Genomic DNA, 14266 nt, shown 5'->3' on the forward strand with positions numbered 1-14266 from the left:
GTTTTTAAAAATTAGATATTTTTTAGAGAAGCACTGACATCTAAACAAACAGTACAAGACATCGTCCAAGATTTACTATAAAAAGATGTATTCTCATTGACGTAATTGAATAAAATTTTGTATCAAATAGAAGTGTATATATTACGCGAGAAATCAAGACAGAGAAAATCATATCTACTGCCGAATGGTTTTGTCCGTGAAAATAAATACCACTTCATCCTAAACGATAAAATGATGTTAACTAAAGTTTATCACAGTATTATAACAATTAGAGACCTTAAAGCCGAATTCACAGTATGTATACCTGCACAAAAGACAACAAAAACACAATCTTCTGAGTAAATGGTTTTTAAAGGGATATTTTAACCACTTTTTGGCACAGGATGTAGAATGATACACCTTCACACTGAATACTGGTTATTCTTTTATCTTTCATGTTTGGAAGACTTTCTAGTCAAACAATAACCCGAGAATTACCGGTACACAGGCCTCGATATCAAAGATCGGTAAATTTCGGATCTGTTCTAGGAGGAACTTCAGATGTCCTTTTCTTTTCACCCCAATGTTTATCAACTCCTTCTCCGTCATCCCGCTGATAAACATGGTGGTATCAAAGCCGTTCCTTTGAAACAGGTGTAAATAGTTGTCCTGTTTTTTTTTTTTATAAAAAAAGATCGTAATTTAATTATGTTGCCCAGTTAGGTGTGAAACATGATAAAACATTTAAACGAATTGAAATCAACTGATTCTTTTACTCCCTGTTATTTTAATACTTTGCAAGCACCATCGCAAAGGTTCTTAGAAAAGATTAATAAATTCTTGGTTAGCTATCCCCTTTAAATATAATGCAGTTCTATCAACTGAAAATACTCTTATGTCTGAGGAATAACAGACTTGGAAAACACAGTAAAGTAAAGGAATATATTCATTGTGTTAATAGAGATAGTCTTCATTTTTGACTTTCATATCGATATTAAATCACTAAAGCGTTGCGTTTTTTAAAGTTCCTCATTGCGAGTTTAGGACGAAATTCACTTTTTTCTTCTTGGCCAATAAGTGGTGTAACTCGGTTATAAGTTTGTTTATGAAATGAATGCAGGAAACATCAATAACATCCAGCAAGTAGTGATCAGCAAGAAGTTAGTTTTATTTTCGGCACTTATAGATTAACGTCTGTGGCGACATTAGCCCACATGCAACATAATCGGATTATTGGCAGATAATATTGGATAATAAGTGGCAAAGAGTAGTAAGGATGAAAAATAAAGTTGAACACAGCTATTATTCAGCCGAATCCTTTCCTGTAAAGCATTATCAACCTGGCGATTTGTCATATCAACCGAATCGCAAACCAGGAAGTTCAGGACAAATATACATTCGGGAAAAATTATTAATGCTGCTCAAGTTATTATTCTAAAAACAAATTTCAATTGAAAGAACAAAAGACTAGTATTTTCATTTATATTTATTCATTGCTTTGTCTACCTTTAGTCAGTTTCTGTGTATGTATTTTGCTTAGAAACGAAATACACATAATTCCAGTCATATCAGTGAGGTTATAAATGTACAATCGATATTTTCTGAACAAATATTATACATAGTTTGGATGCGTTTTAGAGGAAAACCGTATAGGTGATTATTTAATTATAACTATATCAAAGTAACGCTAGAATGCAAAATTGCTATGAACTGTTAATTGATTCTATTCACTATCAAATGTGGCACAATTAAATGCAAGTCCCATAAGTAGGAGATAAAAATAAATTCATTTCATCCAGAAGAAAAGCAGCGATCCATATCCAATGAAGTTAATTTTTAAAAACAACAAAACAGCACAACATTTAGAATTTGAGTGTTTTTATGTATTTAGATACTAGTGAAATACAGCAAACTGACCATTCATTGTGTATAAAATAAAGTTATTAATATTGTTAATGACGAACTCTTTCTGCTGTATATTTTTAGTTACAGTGGAATTTTAAAGAATAAATATTTATGTGTTCAGAAAATTGGTCTTCTTGAATACAATATTACCCGTATTTCTCCCGCCGGTAGCCACTCCTCTACCTTGACGGCTTCGTTGTCCCTCACAAAAGTGTCAGGTGCTGAGGCAATTGATGCTTGAATTAATAACAAGATGTATCAAACTTTATTAAATTACAATCCGCACGATACATGCTCGAAAGTAAAACATAAATATTCCAAATGTTCAGTCTATATTTTGCGTTAAGAAAGAGTTCATCCTTCATATGATCGACATTAATAAAGCAATAGCGTGTGAAGGCACTGTCAGCCAAAACAAAAATGGAAAAAAAAATCCTTTTTGATTACACTTTAAAAACGTATATCATTTACCATACTAACATGTGAATAACGCTGTTCATCCTTCTAAAAGAAAATTCCGATCTACTCAATATTAAGAAAAATTAAAAAATAATTTCGTGAACATACTGATGTGAATAATTATTATTATGAATAAAATCATTTACATATATCTGAATTGTATGAGACGAGAATGCAAGGTACCCATATATATTTCTTTTATAACATACTCAACAGCACACAGCGCTGTTATCATAATTCAATTTTGTTGTACCCTTCGTATATATATATGTATGTATGTATATATATATATATATATATATATATATATATATATATATATATATATATATATATATATATATATATATATATATATATATATATATATATTCTTTGTTAGAGCAAAGGGCTTTATGTATATGCGGACCTCCTTCGATATCCAGTCGACCCGTGGTGTCTGCTTCTTCAGTGATGCTCACGTCATCTTCAGTCTGTATGGCAACAGTTTTAGTGTTCTTCTTGAAACAACTATTAGAAAAAGGAAGATGTTTGATCTTTGCAAATTTGTCTTGATCATTGCTATACAAATTTACATGTCAAGCGCTGAATGACAGATTCACATCCTTGCAGAACAATTTTTTTAACAATTTAGAGAAGCATTCCATTTTGGAAATCTGGAAATTAATATTACTTTCCTTCCTAAAAATTAAGTTCTGTGAAAATTGTCCATTTGAGTTTTAAAACATTTCGTTGTTGAATCTCCAAAATTCTATTTCATCTGTACTTACAAAAATATCGACTTCAAAAAGTGTTCAAGTGATTCGTTCCACGTCTTATTTGTCACAACGGACATGTCCTTTTCTTCTCTTGTACCTGCCAAGAAAAAGTTTTTCAAAGTATCCGTGATAATCTTAACAATGTGTACATTCTGATAGGATCTTAACATAATTAACAAACTATGCATGTCTTGTCATGTAAAAGTGGGAGTGGTTTAATATTGACTGCAACTATCTCTTGTCTTGCGCAAAGAGTACTGCATGTTTTTTTTTTTGTTGTTTTTTTTATTCACTAATTAAGAAGGTTTACGTAGTTAAACAAATTGCCTATCAAGGAGATTTCGTATGAATGTCAGCGTGGTTTCATATAATCTGTCACGATATCTAGGTTTACACAACAATTTAGCACGTCGGTTGAAGTAATATCATAACAACGATATTAGATTTTAGATTTAACTTAGAGGTAAGACATTTTGAGCAGAAGATTTCAGTCTAAACCAATAAATAACGAAGACTTTCTTATCATACTACGCGATGACTCGATTGAAAAATAATACGGGTGATTATGCAGGCAACTCTAAGTCCGCTCGTAAACATGTAGACAATTGAGCTTTACCGTGTGTAAATCATAATCATTAATGGTCTGGTTCCTTATCTGTGCTCGACGACGCTGGTGGTCTTCCATATATGTCACCGACTACAGCTTATTAATTGTACTGTTACTGCTTAAAGCCCCCCCCCCCCCCTCCAGAAGTTCTGAATAGACATTGAATCACAAATGTAGTCGTGACGAAATGATTTTAACGCCGCCTCTAGTCACACGGTTACTCTTGACATAGCCCCAAAAACAAATCCGATTGGCATGCATATAATGGTTAACATACTCGCGATTCCTACCACATTGACCCCATTGGAAGCTGCTTTTCAATTAAAAAAATAGCGTATACGACGACACCCATGTACTTGTACTTCACAAGTAGCGTGGTCCTCTTCTCTTCGAATTTTTTCTCATGTTGTTAACATTAACACAAACATGTTTTTGCAACCTTCGACTCGATTGAGACGACAATACGTTTTCCAATGAACACATATGTGGCCGCCTGTGACACGGTATCCGATCTTTTTGGACAGCGCACCGATGTACAAAATGTTTACCACGGGGACATAATTTCGAATATCGCAGACGTCAACTGTTTACAAGCAGACCTACAAAATGTTTACCACGGCAACCTAACTTAGAATATCGCAAACGTCAACTGTTTACAAGCAGGCCGTCTTTGCAATTTTCGAACAGAACTGCAGTCAGTATCCGACATGTATTTGTCAACAATTTTTATATGTGGAGTCTTTATTGATGATAGCCTTGTATCGCAAGCAAGCTCCTCCTGCATCAGTAATGCACCATCGCCATACCGAACAACAATTACAGCAAGTATACAGAAGGATGGAAACATACTCGATGTATCTAGATATAAAAAGCCCGAATACAAGCAACCCATCCTCGATTCTAGGCTGCAATGTTGACACAGATAATATTCAAACCACGGGCATATCCGAACTGCTGCCTGATTGTATGTGATATCTATGCCCAGACGGAATTGGTACCTATGCAATAGATGACACAATAGTCTAACCCCGTTGCCTAGACAGCGACACGATGGTACAACATCTACAATACAAACACGGGTAACCCGTCCATGTTTGCACTCGGCGATGTCTATAATGGAGATGCCTGCAAAAAACCGACCGCAGTGCTGGAAATAAAAGACTATGTATCTATCTATCTATCTATCTATCTATCTATCTATCTATATATATATATATATATATATATATATATATATATATATATATATATATATATATATATATATATATATATATATATATATATATGTATCTATGTATCTATTTATCATCTATCTCTCGAAGAATAGCGAATGGTGTGCCTCTGATGGCACCAATTCTACAGCAAATTGTAATTTTAACCGAGTGTGCTGGTGTACAAGAAAAGTTTGGCACCAATGTCGCGAACTTTTGCAAGGGCCAGACGAGCGACTGGAATAACATTAGCTAACCAAGAAATGGAACAAAGAAGGATCTGCTTTATCAAAGAGTTGTTGTTTGGTCATTTGCCAGAAGCTGCGTTTATGGAAACCTCCACAAATGCTGTGCAACACATGCTGAAATTCTCCTACAGTTCTAATCGCCTTATGTTATAGTTACAATCGAGACAATCACAATGGCAAGCACTGGCAAGATCCATCCATTGCAATCTGATTGTTTTGTCAAAAGCAACAAAGATACTCTGTGCCATATACTAGGGAATACCGAGACCAGAGGATTCTATTGATTTTAGATGCCCTGTACAGAACAGGATTTATCCACACTGAAACGAACAGACGGATTTCCTAGTTTGATTTTGCAGGATACCCAATTCAGACAGTTGTACTCGACCAGAACGAATTAGGTGTGCAAGCGAATCTACATACATTCCGGAAGGTCATGGAGGATTGAGCCACCGGTCTATCCCTGAGTGAAACCCATATACTCAATAGCACTTCTTGCGATCCAAATCCACGGGATTCATGCACCGCTGTCTCTAAAAAACACAAGCTTTATGTGATGGAAGTACATTCGAAAGGTATGGAATGCAATCCGAAGCCTGGTGCAGTTTCCGATGGAACAAATCGAAACAACGCGAACGATATATCTGATGTCCAAGCGAGAGCGCCAGTGTATGCTAGGCGAACTGAACCCGCTGTTGAGCGAAAACAACTTAATGGAATGATGAGGATGAACAAAGACTGGACGAGGTCAATAGAAACAGGACCAAACACCGTCATCGTCTTGCACAGCAGTGGGCCGAACGGGTACGAATTAATGCGGTACTTTGGGCCCAGCATACCGAGCTCAGTCACGAGTTTCGAAGGCGAATGAGTCCCGGACGTTTATTTCGCTGTGATCCAATCGACAAAGAACATGGCGTGCCGGCGAAGCTGAGAATTCTTTGGTTCTAAAACCTGCCACATATAACAAACCGGAACTACAACACAACAATGTTGGCAATAATTGTTTAAACTGAAGACAAATGTGTCAAATCCAAGTGTCCATTGGTAATAACGATGCTGTACAGAGCACGGAACATAGTGTGCATATCCCTGCGAAAACCCCATATTGCCGGCTGCTACTCAAGTAAAGGCATCAGTTGCCTAACAATCTATGTTTGTCACGAGCACTACGCACCGCTATCGTTCGTTCCAGGTTGCTTTTAGGAAAATCGTTTGGTCCCAGTGTACATAGTGTGCCAATCTTAGGGGACATATAATAGTGGCCTGTATCAAACAGTAGCTACAAAGACGTTGAAAGCAATGCAGCCAAGGCACAGGTCTAGGTAAACGCGCTAAAGTGTCATTTGGAAACCCCAGCAAACGAATTGGGTCTAAAATCGAAAGCAAACGACTGTACCGCCCTGGACTCGCTGGCACCAGAGACTGAGTATTTCGTTCTAGAATTCGTACTCATCTAACCAAGCTGAAAAACGCAACAAAGTCCTGTCAATCGCAGATGTATTACATTTCCAACGAGATTGCAAAGGTCCATTTGCAAGCAAACTCAGCTCTACATGAAACACCATTTTTGCTTTGTACTCTACAGATGACTACCCCTATCTCCAAAACCAAATCAACTCTTGACACGATAGAGCGTGCACCTTCTTGAAAGAGGCCTATCCATTTGCGTATAAAAGCGATATCAAAGGCGACGATCGGATAGATGTCCTAGATACGTTTTATTTTCTATTGCCAGCTAGTAGTAGCCTTCGCGAACCTTTACGTTTAGAGATGTAGGTCTAGGGCACTCTCCTGATTTTGTAGCAATGTATGTATGTATGTGTGTGTGTGTATGTGTGTATGTATGTATGTCAGCCATGGAACAAGGAAAAATATGAGACTGAGCACCTTCCAATTATTCAGTGTTTTTAGGTGATATACTTAGTTTTAAGATTGCAAATCATCAAAGATTTAAACAAAGCGGGATCTAATATGCTTTCCGCTAGATATATCATGTGAAAAAACAAAGACTAAGCGCTATTTGTGCTACAAGAATTGAGCTGCATCCTATGTTTCGCATGCTCTGTCCAAATACCTAATAAAGTCATGGAAGCTGTGGCGCAAAGCGGCCTCCTTTTGTTAGTAATGGTCAATACACGCCACGATGAATGCGCCCTCATGACTGTATAGGTTTGTTTGTTATGGGGTTTCAGCACAAGATAGGTATTACATGGCGGCCAGTTTGAATGGTGGAGGAAAAACCCGGGAAAACCCCAGAAAGAACCACCAACCCACGAGAAGCTACTGGCAAGCTTTCACACATACCCACATAGGCCGAACGTGAGACTCAAACCCAGGCAGACAGAGGTGAGATGGCAGTAATCAGTAAAGGTGAGCGCTTTAGACCACTCGGCCACTCGGGGCCCCCGACTGTATCTGTAACAGTGCAAATAAAGTTAAGTAAAATCTAACTCATATCTTCAATCCGTAAGTGAACAATTAGAGCAACTTAGTCGGGAAAAAACTGAAACAGATGTCTAGATTATTCTTAGCAAGCGAAACAAAAGGTATCTTACCCCAAGTACGATCCGTGATGTTGCATATACTGTATATTGTCAATAGCAGATAGCCGGATGGAAGACACAACAGGTACCAGATGCCATGCAGTAGATAGATTAGCTCTTTGAAGTGAAGCAAACCAGTCACAGTAAATATTGATATAACAATTCCTAAGTACAGAGTTGTTATAGAGATCTGGAAGTCATCACTTATGGCTGAAAAATTAAAAGTTAATAGTTACAGAGTTATTAGTCCTTACATATATCAAACCCGTGAGGCGTGTAACGGTAGAAGTCGCCGAGCTCGCATGCTGAAATGTTCTGATCCGCTCATGCGCTCATCTGCAGAAGGGGATGGTGCAATGTCGAAAACTGGAGATTCATGCTCAATAGAAACCAGCTAGCTAGACAGTGTGTGTGGGTGTGTGTGTGGTTAAGATTTTTAACGTAGCTTTAATAATATTTCAGTCATATCGCTACGATGTCTGGAGTGTGGCAGTTTATAGTGATGTCTAGCACTGGGGCATCATGCCGCAGACATGTATCATGATGTCCCACCCAGTCACATTATCCTGACACCAGGCTGATCAGGCGTAACACTAACCTCTTAATGCCGAGCGCTTAACGATGCAGCTGTTAGTACCATTTGTAAAAGTCTTTGGTATGACTCAGCCTGGGTTCGAACCGAAGCGGACGCTCTAGCCAGAGAGCGAGAGAGAGCCATACATACAATCAAACACATACATACATACATACATACATACATACATACATACATACATACATACACGTACGTACGTACGTACGTACATACATACATACATACATACATACATACATACATACACACACACATGCATACATACATACATACATACATACATACATACATACATACATACATACATACATACATACATACATGCTGATTTTTTTAAATGTCTTCGAATTCTTTTCCTTTAAGTAATGCTTTCTTCAGCATAAAATATCTTTGTTGAAAAGGAAATATATCGTTTCTGGTATAGTGCTTGCTAAGGTACTGCATAATTAAAGATTCCTACCGTTTGGGTTGCGTGTAGAAGGTGAATCAGTGGTTGTTATGTTTCCATGTCCAGCATCTTTATGGAAATCTTTGGCCACCTGGACTGATATTCCCACGACAACACCCGTCATTACCACGGAGTAAAGAAACGTTAAAATCTTTGCCACCTAGTCGGCAAAAAAACAAAACAAATATGAAAATTAACACGGTGGAATAAACAAACAATTATTAAATTTAGTCACTTAATATACACCATTTGAAAGTAAGCGATATATAAAATGGGAGTCAATTTACTTGTAAACGACATATAAAACTGAATATAAAGTACATATAACGTGGTGTCAATTTGTATGTAAACGACATATACAATTGAATATAAATTGACACGTAAACGACATATAACGTGGATGTCATCTTATATAACATGCTTGTAGAAATCGTACAAGAAAGTAAGTAATGCGTATAATGCAAGCACTACCCAAAAGTCATTTAATTGTATATTCTGTGGTGTGTGTACAAGTTGACATGTCTTTAATTGTGTATTATGTAATGTATACAAGCTGATATACCGTTATATGTGTATCTTCTGATGTGTACAAGCTGCCATGCCTTTAACCGTGTATTCTGTTATCTGTATAAACTGACATAACGTTAATTGTGTATTTGGTGGTGTGTACAAGACGACAGAACTTTAATCGTGTATCTTGTGACATAGTAACAGTGTTGCAGTTAACCGGAAAAAAAGTGCCACGACAAGTAAAGCATAAGCTATCCTGTGTTAAATAGAGCCATAGGTTTCACATGGGAATTGGTTTATATGGACTAAGATGTTTATAGGGACAAAATGGTTTCTGGAGACGAAATTGTCAATAGGGACAAATGGAAGAGGTAATGTTAATAGGACAAACATTGATTGTCTTTTTAGCCATGTTCAGATGCACACTGACCGTCTGCATCTGAGAGCTGATCCAAAAGGTCTTGCGCATACTCTAGGTGCACTAGAGATTCACTCATCCTTCCAGCTGTATCCTTCATAAATGTTTGTTCTTTCTTCGACGATAGGTAGCCAGACTGACTGACTATTGTAATAAGATGGTATGCTCTTATAAGGCATGCGCGACCATTTAATTCCCTCATACGAGGTTAATTAACTATTCGCAATGGAAGGAAAGAGAATCTTATACCACAGCGCATGTATGCACTCAAAGAGTGCTATTTAATTCGGCCATTAGGTCGTGGGACAATTAAATACCAAACGACCTGTATGTACGGCTATAATGAGTGGGAATAGACCCAGCACACACTCATAATTGTATTTAAGATGTCTTCCACAGCAGAATGAGACGTCAAGCGCGATTGGACACAGCGCTGATAAGTCACATCGTTTCCGTGCTTACACGCACATCGAGGTACATGGTTTCTAGACGAGTAGGAATCGGCTTTCACGCTCGTCTTTTTGAATGTCCGAAGTAGAAAGGAAGGAAGGGACTCGGAGAGATACGCCAAACGGAACGGAACGTATCTGAAAAGCCAAGACCTAATATATATATATATATATATATATATATATATATATATATATATATATATATATATATATATATATATATATATATATATATATATATGTATATATAAAATTTCCCAGTTGTATAATTACTGGGATTCCCTATGACCAATTTTGTGATAACCAAAATTATAATTTGAGTCGCGCAGTATTAATGTAGAATAAAAGATTTCATATTTCAAAACTAACCACATTTCCAAGTACATGGTGTACGTAGTGTAATACCCTAAACTTTCTAATCTAAATTGTCTATGCGACAAAAATAAATTTTGTCAATATCAGGTATCAGATTTAAATTTTGAACGGTGGATAAAGGATCAGACCAGTTATACGGTTTGATCGAATTGGGATTCCAAGCCAAAATGGATTCCCTATATTAATGAGGTATTTTGAAAGCCTTAAAATGGGCTGTTTCTATGATGGTGAATTGAAGGTTCCGCAGCCGTCTTCTTCTTTTCTGAACTCCACTGCACTGCGTGTTTCTTTGCTTGTCTGTACAGGAAATGCCTCATATCCATATAGTTCAGATAAGAAATCAGCAGTGTCCACAAGACTGGAAAAAGAACGTTGTTGCCCAGCCTGATGGCAGAACTGGGAAAGGATTCTAATTCCATCATGCCCATGTTTCGGCTCCGGGTTTTTAGGTTTCTCCAGTCAAGATACTTGATAGCGCTGAAGCAGTGGCCTGCCTTTTCGACATCATCAAGCGCGTCTCTTAACCCCATAACCAACAGCTTTTGCCTCATGAGGTCAAATTCCTATTCCTCTTCTACCCTCTCCTGTTATATTAACTAATCCATTGCTTTGTCTTCTATCCCTTCAGTATCTTGTTCTCCCTGATTTTCATGGTTAGAATAAGACGAAATCTCCAGGCCTGCTTCAACTGTGGCAGTGGTTCTACAGGAGTTTTCACTGATGTAGACCGACTGACGAACGGAGTGAAACAAATCATCCCGCGCGCAAACTACTATCCACACCACATATAGGACCGTAACATGGAAATTAAATATCACACTGACCTAAATTAAACTAACTCTCTCTCTCTCTCTCTCTCTCTCTCTCTCTCTCTCTCTCTCTGCTTGTTATATACAAATAAATTATACTCTATACAAACATACACTGGATAAGGAAAGAGATGTTTATGTAGGGAAGACATCCACACTCCTAATATATAAAATCAAGCTATTATATAGGCAATTGTAGGAAGTGTTTATAGACAAACTACTATACACTTACATATAACACATATTTGAGAGTGAAGATGGTTCTTGTTGGGGAAAGACAAAGAGATACAAAAACAAATACAAAACATACAAACACAGTTTATTTTGAAAAAATGATTAACATCTCTCTTTCTGGAAAGGGCCGTTTTGTTTGCTGAATCGTCCTGGACTTTTTAATTTATGGGATGACGACCCCGCCTCCCTGCATGATCAAGTCCTCTTCTACATTTAATGTCTCCATTCTGGTTGGCTACACCTGTTGATACTATCTCCTTTGTTGACTTTGCCATCTCCGTCCTCTCCTCTATATTCCTTTTAATTTCATCAGACTAGAAATCTTCTACTATGTTCTGCGCTGTTTTCAAGAACATCGTGTTCTTCCTTTAGGCAGGATTCAGATTCAAATTATGCCTGATAAACTGCAAATACTCATAGGCTTCTATCAATCTTGATATCTTGGAAGTCATCTTGTGAGCTGTTGAGGAGTGAACGATGTGTAACCAGGCTGGCGCTGCTTTATATTCCGAAAGCATGGACGCGATGGAAAATATCTCAGTGATTTTTGGAACGTGAAGGAAAACATGATCCAGATCGATAGAGAGAAAGATGAAATAACATGTATTCATACAGTTTCAATAAAACACATCATAAAATATTTTATAAAGAATTAAAAAAATTAAACGGTTTTATTTGCAAGAGGAATCTTTCCAAACACATAATACCAAATCAACAATTCAACAATTTTAAATATTAACTTATATTCAAGGTTGGTAACGTTGTAAAGTCAAACTCGATTTCTACTCACTTATGCCATTTTGACATCTATGCACAAAATTTTTCCTGGCTAAAGACATAGCCATTATGGACAAGTAATGTCGCAAGCAGTTTTTGTGAGCCAAGTTAGGTTCGGACGGTGCGTTAGAAGATAACAAAGTGTGCGTCAGAAGGTAATGAAGTTCCAGTTATAGACTTTTTTTTTGCTTATCTTTTTGTTCACAGGTAACCACGAGTCATCAATTCACACTTGACCTTTTCGATGAAAATATATGTCATGTTAGTCGCTCTACAACCCGTCGCCGTATTCTGTTGCAAGAGAGATTTGATGCCTTAGATCTCCAGAAAAGTCAAAGAGGTAAGGAAGGGTCATGCAAACCTTTTTACCACTTCTGCAACACTTCTCGTTGGAGATAAGACTCCAATTGTCATCCCATTACACTTTCCACCTTTCTTGTCTCATCATCACACGTTTGTCGTGTTCAATCTGACTGGAATGATCGTTTTGACATCAAACAATGTTTATTGGTCAGATCTAGAATTCTTTCAGCCAGGTCTTTAGAAAAACGGTAGACGTAATTTTGTTCGTGTTCTGGTCATCTCGACACCATGACTGTCTCTTTCTTATTGTTATGGTTCAAAAACATGTTCATTGTCTATCTACACAGGTAATTCGTATTCCATAGCTTCTAATAATTTAAAAACCCATTTCTTAAGCTGTTGATTTCCATAGCATTATCAAATCCTGTATACAAAATGACGTTCACCTTGTTGTTCAGAGCTGTAGCAAACTGAAGTTCCATACATGGTTGGCTGGAATTTAAAGGGTGCAACCACATGTCCAAATACAAACGGCCCATTAGTTACAAACTGAGCACTTGTCTAATTATGTTTCTACATTGGTTAAATTACACAAAGCGAGGACTCTCATCCCCATCTGCAATTAGCGCTGTATCATTTAACTTCTCCAACATGTCAGGTTTCCATACATGTAAGCATTCAGATATGTGTTCTTGGCTTCTTTCCCGTACGTCAAGAGGTCATCTCGGTACGCTGGGTAAGGGGACGTATCCATGCTGCTGCTGACCAGTTTGTTATTGAAGAAAAAATCCACATCGTTGAATAAGGAATGCATGAACATTTTGAAGGGAGAAGACACTTACACTTTCTCTTTGGTATAATCTCTTTTTGAAATTACAATGAAAATGTCACAATGCATCACAAACGTTCAAAATCTTTTATCATTGTCTGTCTCTCTTTTCGATTCACTGGCATAAGCTATTCTGCTGTATCTTGTAGTGGTCGGGCTTTCTTAAATTTCTTGACGGGAAAGGGTTCTTCATTTTCTGAGGAATTCGCATCCTCTTCCTCTCGCCTCTCTTGCTTGTTCTCTTTTCGCACTCCGAAAGCCAATGTCATTTTTCCTCATAATTATAGCAGGTATATATTCCTTTGCCTCTCTTTTCTCCTGTCGTTCATTTGCCTTCACATTGTGAACATTCTAGGGTTCAATGCACTTTCTCCTGACTGGTATGATCGGTTGCATGGGTGAACGAGTACTAAAGAAATGAGAGTCTGAACTTTGCTAGCGGTGTTACCACTTAGTTACGGATACCAATACAAGAACCCGACACCGACGGGGCGAAATTCATACCAAGTGTAAAGTCAAAGGGTTAACATTGAACTACAGATCGAGTCAAATATTCACCTTTGGCGTGCTGCACAAAATTGTACCTTTAGAAAACCACCAACTCGTCTGTCGTCTCTTAATAATGTTATCAAACTGTGTACCATCAACGAGTGCGGCTTACAGAAAAGAACATTTTATCGTGCGGGCACGAAGCACTTCAGTATAATAAAGGGAAGACGTACAAGACCAACTGTTCATTACCACTACAAAGGCAGACATAGAAAGACGAATCGTTCAATACAGCATGAACTGAGCAAAGG

At 37.4% G+C, this 14266-nt stretch overlaps 1 protein-coding gene across 2 annotated transcripts in view; it reads right to left on the reverse strand.

Moving 5' to 3' along the window:
• Positions 1 to 14266, reverse strand: part of LOC149796016 (uncharacterized) — a 95096-nt gene that overhangs the window by 36045 nt on the left and 44785 nt on the right. For both annotated transcript variants that reach the window (XM_089965931.1, XM_089965932.1), the window contains exons 14-19: positions 8772 to 8919; positions 7729 to 7926; positions 3114 to 3198; positions 2753 to 2853; positions 2035 to 2120; positions 478 to 648 (exon numbers count right to left, since the gene is read on the reverse strand). In XM_089965931.1, the coding sequence (XP_089822057.1) occupies positions 478 to 648; positions 2035 to 2120; positions 2753 to 2853; positions 3114 to 3198; positions 7729 to 7926; positions 8772 to 8919 (789 nt within the window). The remainder of the gene's footprint in view (positions 1 to 477; positions 649 to 2034; positions 2121 to 2752; positions 2854 to 3113; positions 3199 to 7728; positions 7927 to 8771; positions 8920 to 14266) is intronic.

This window comes from Sinohyriopsis cumingii, chromosome 7, assembly GCF_028554795.1.
Source record: "Sinohyriopsis cumingii isolate HCF-2022 chromosome 7, ASM2855479v2, whole genome shotgun sequence".
NCBI lineage: Eukaryota > Metazoa > Mollusca > Bivalvia > Unionida > Unionidae > Sinohyriopsis > Sinohyriopsis cumingii.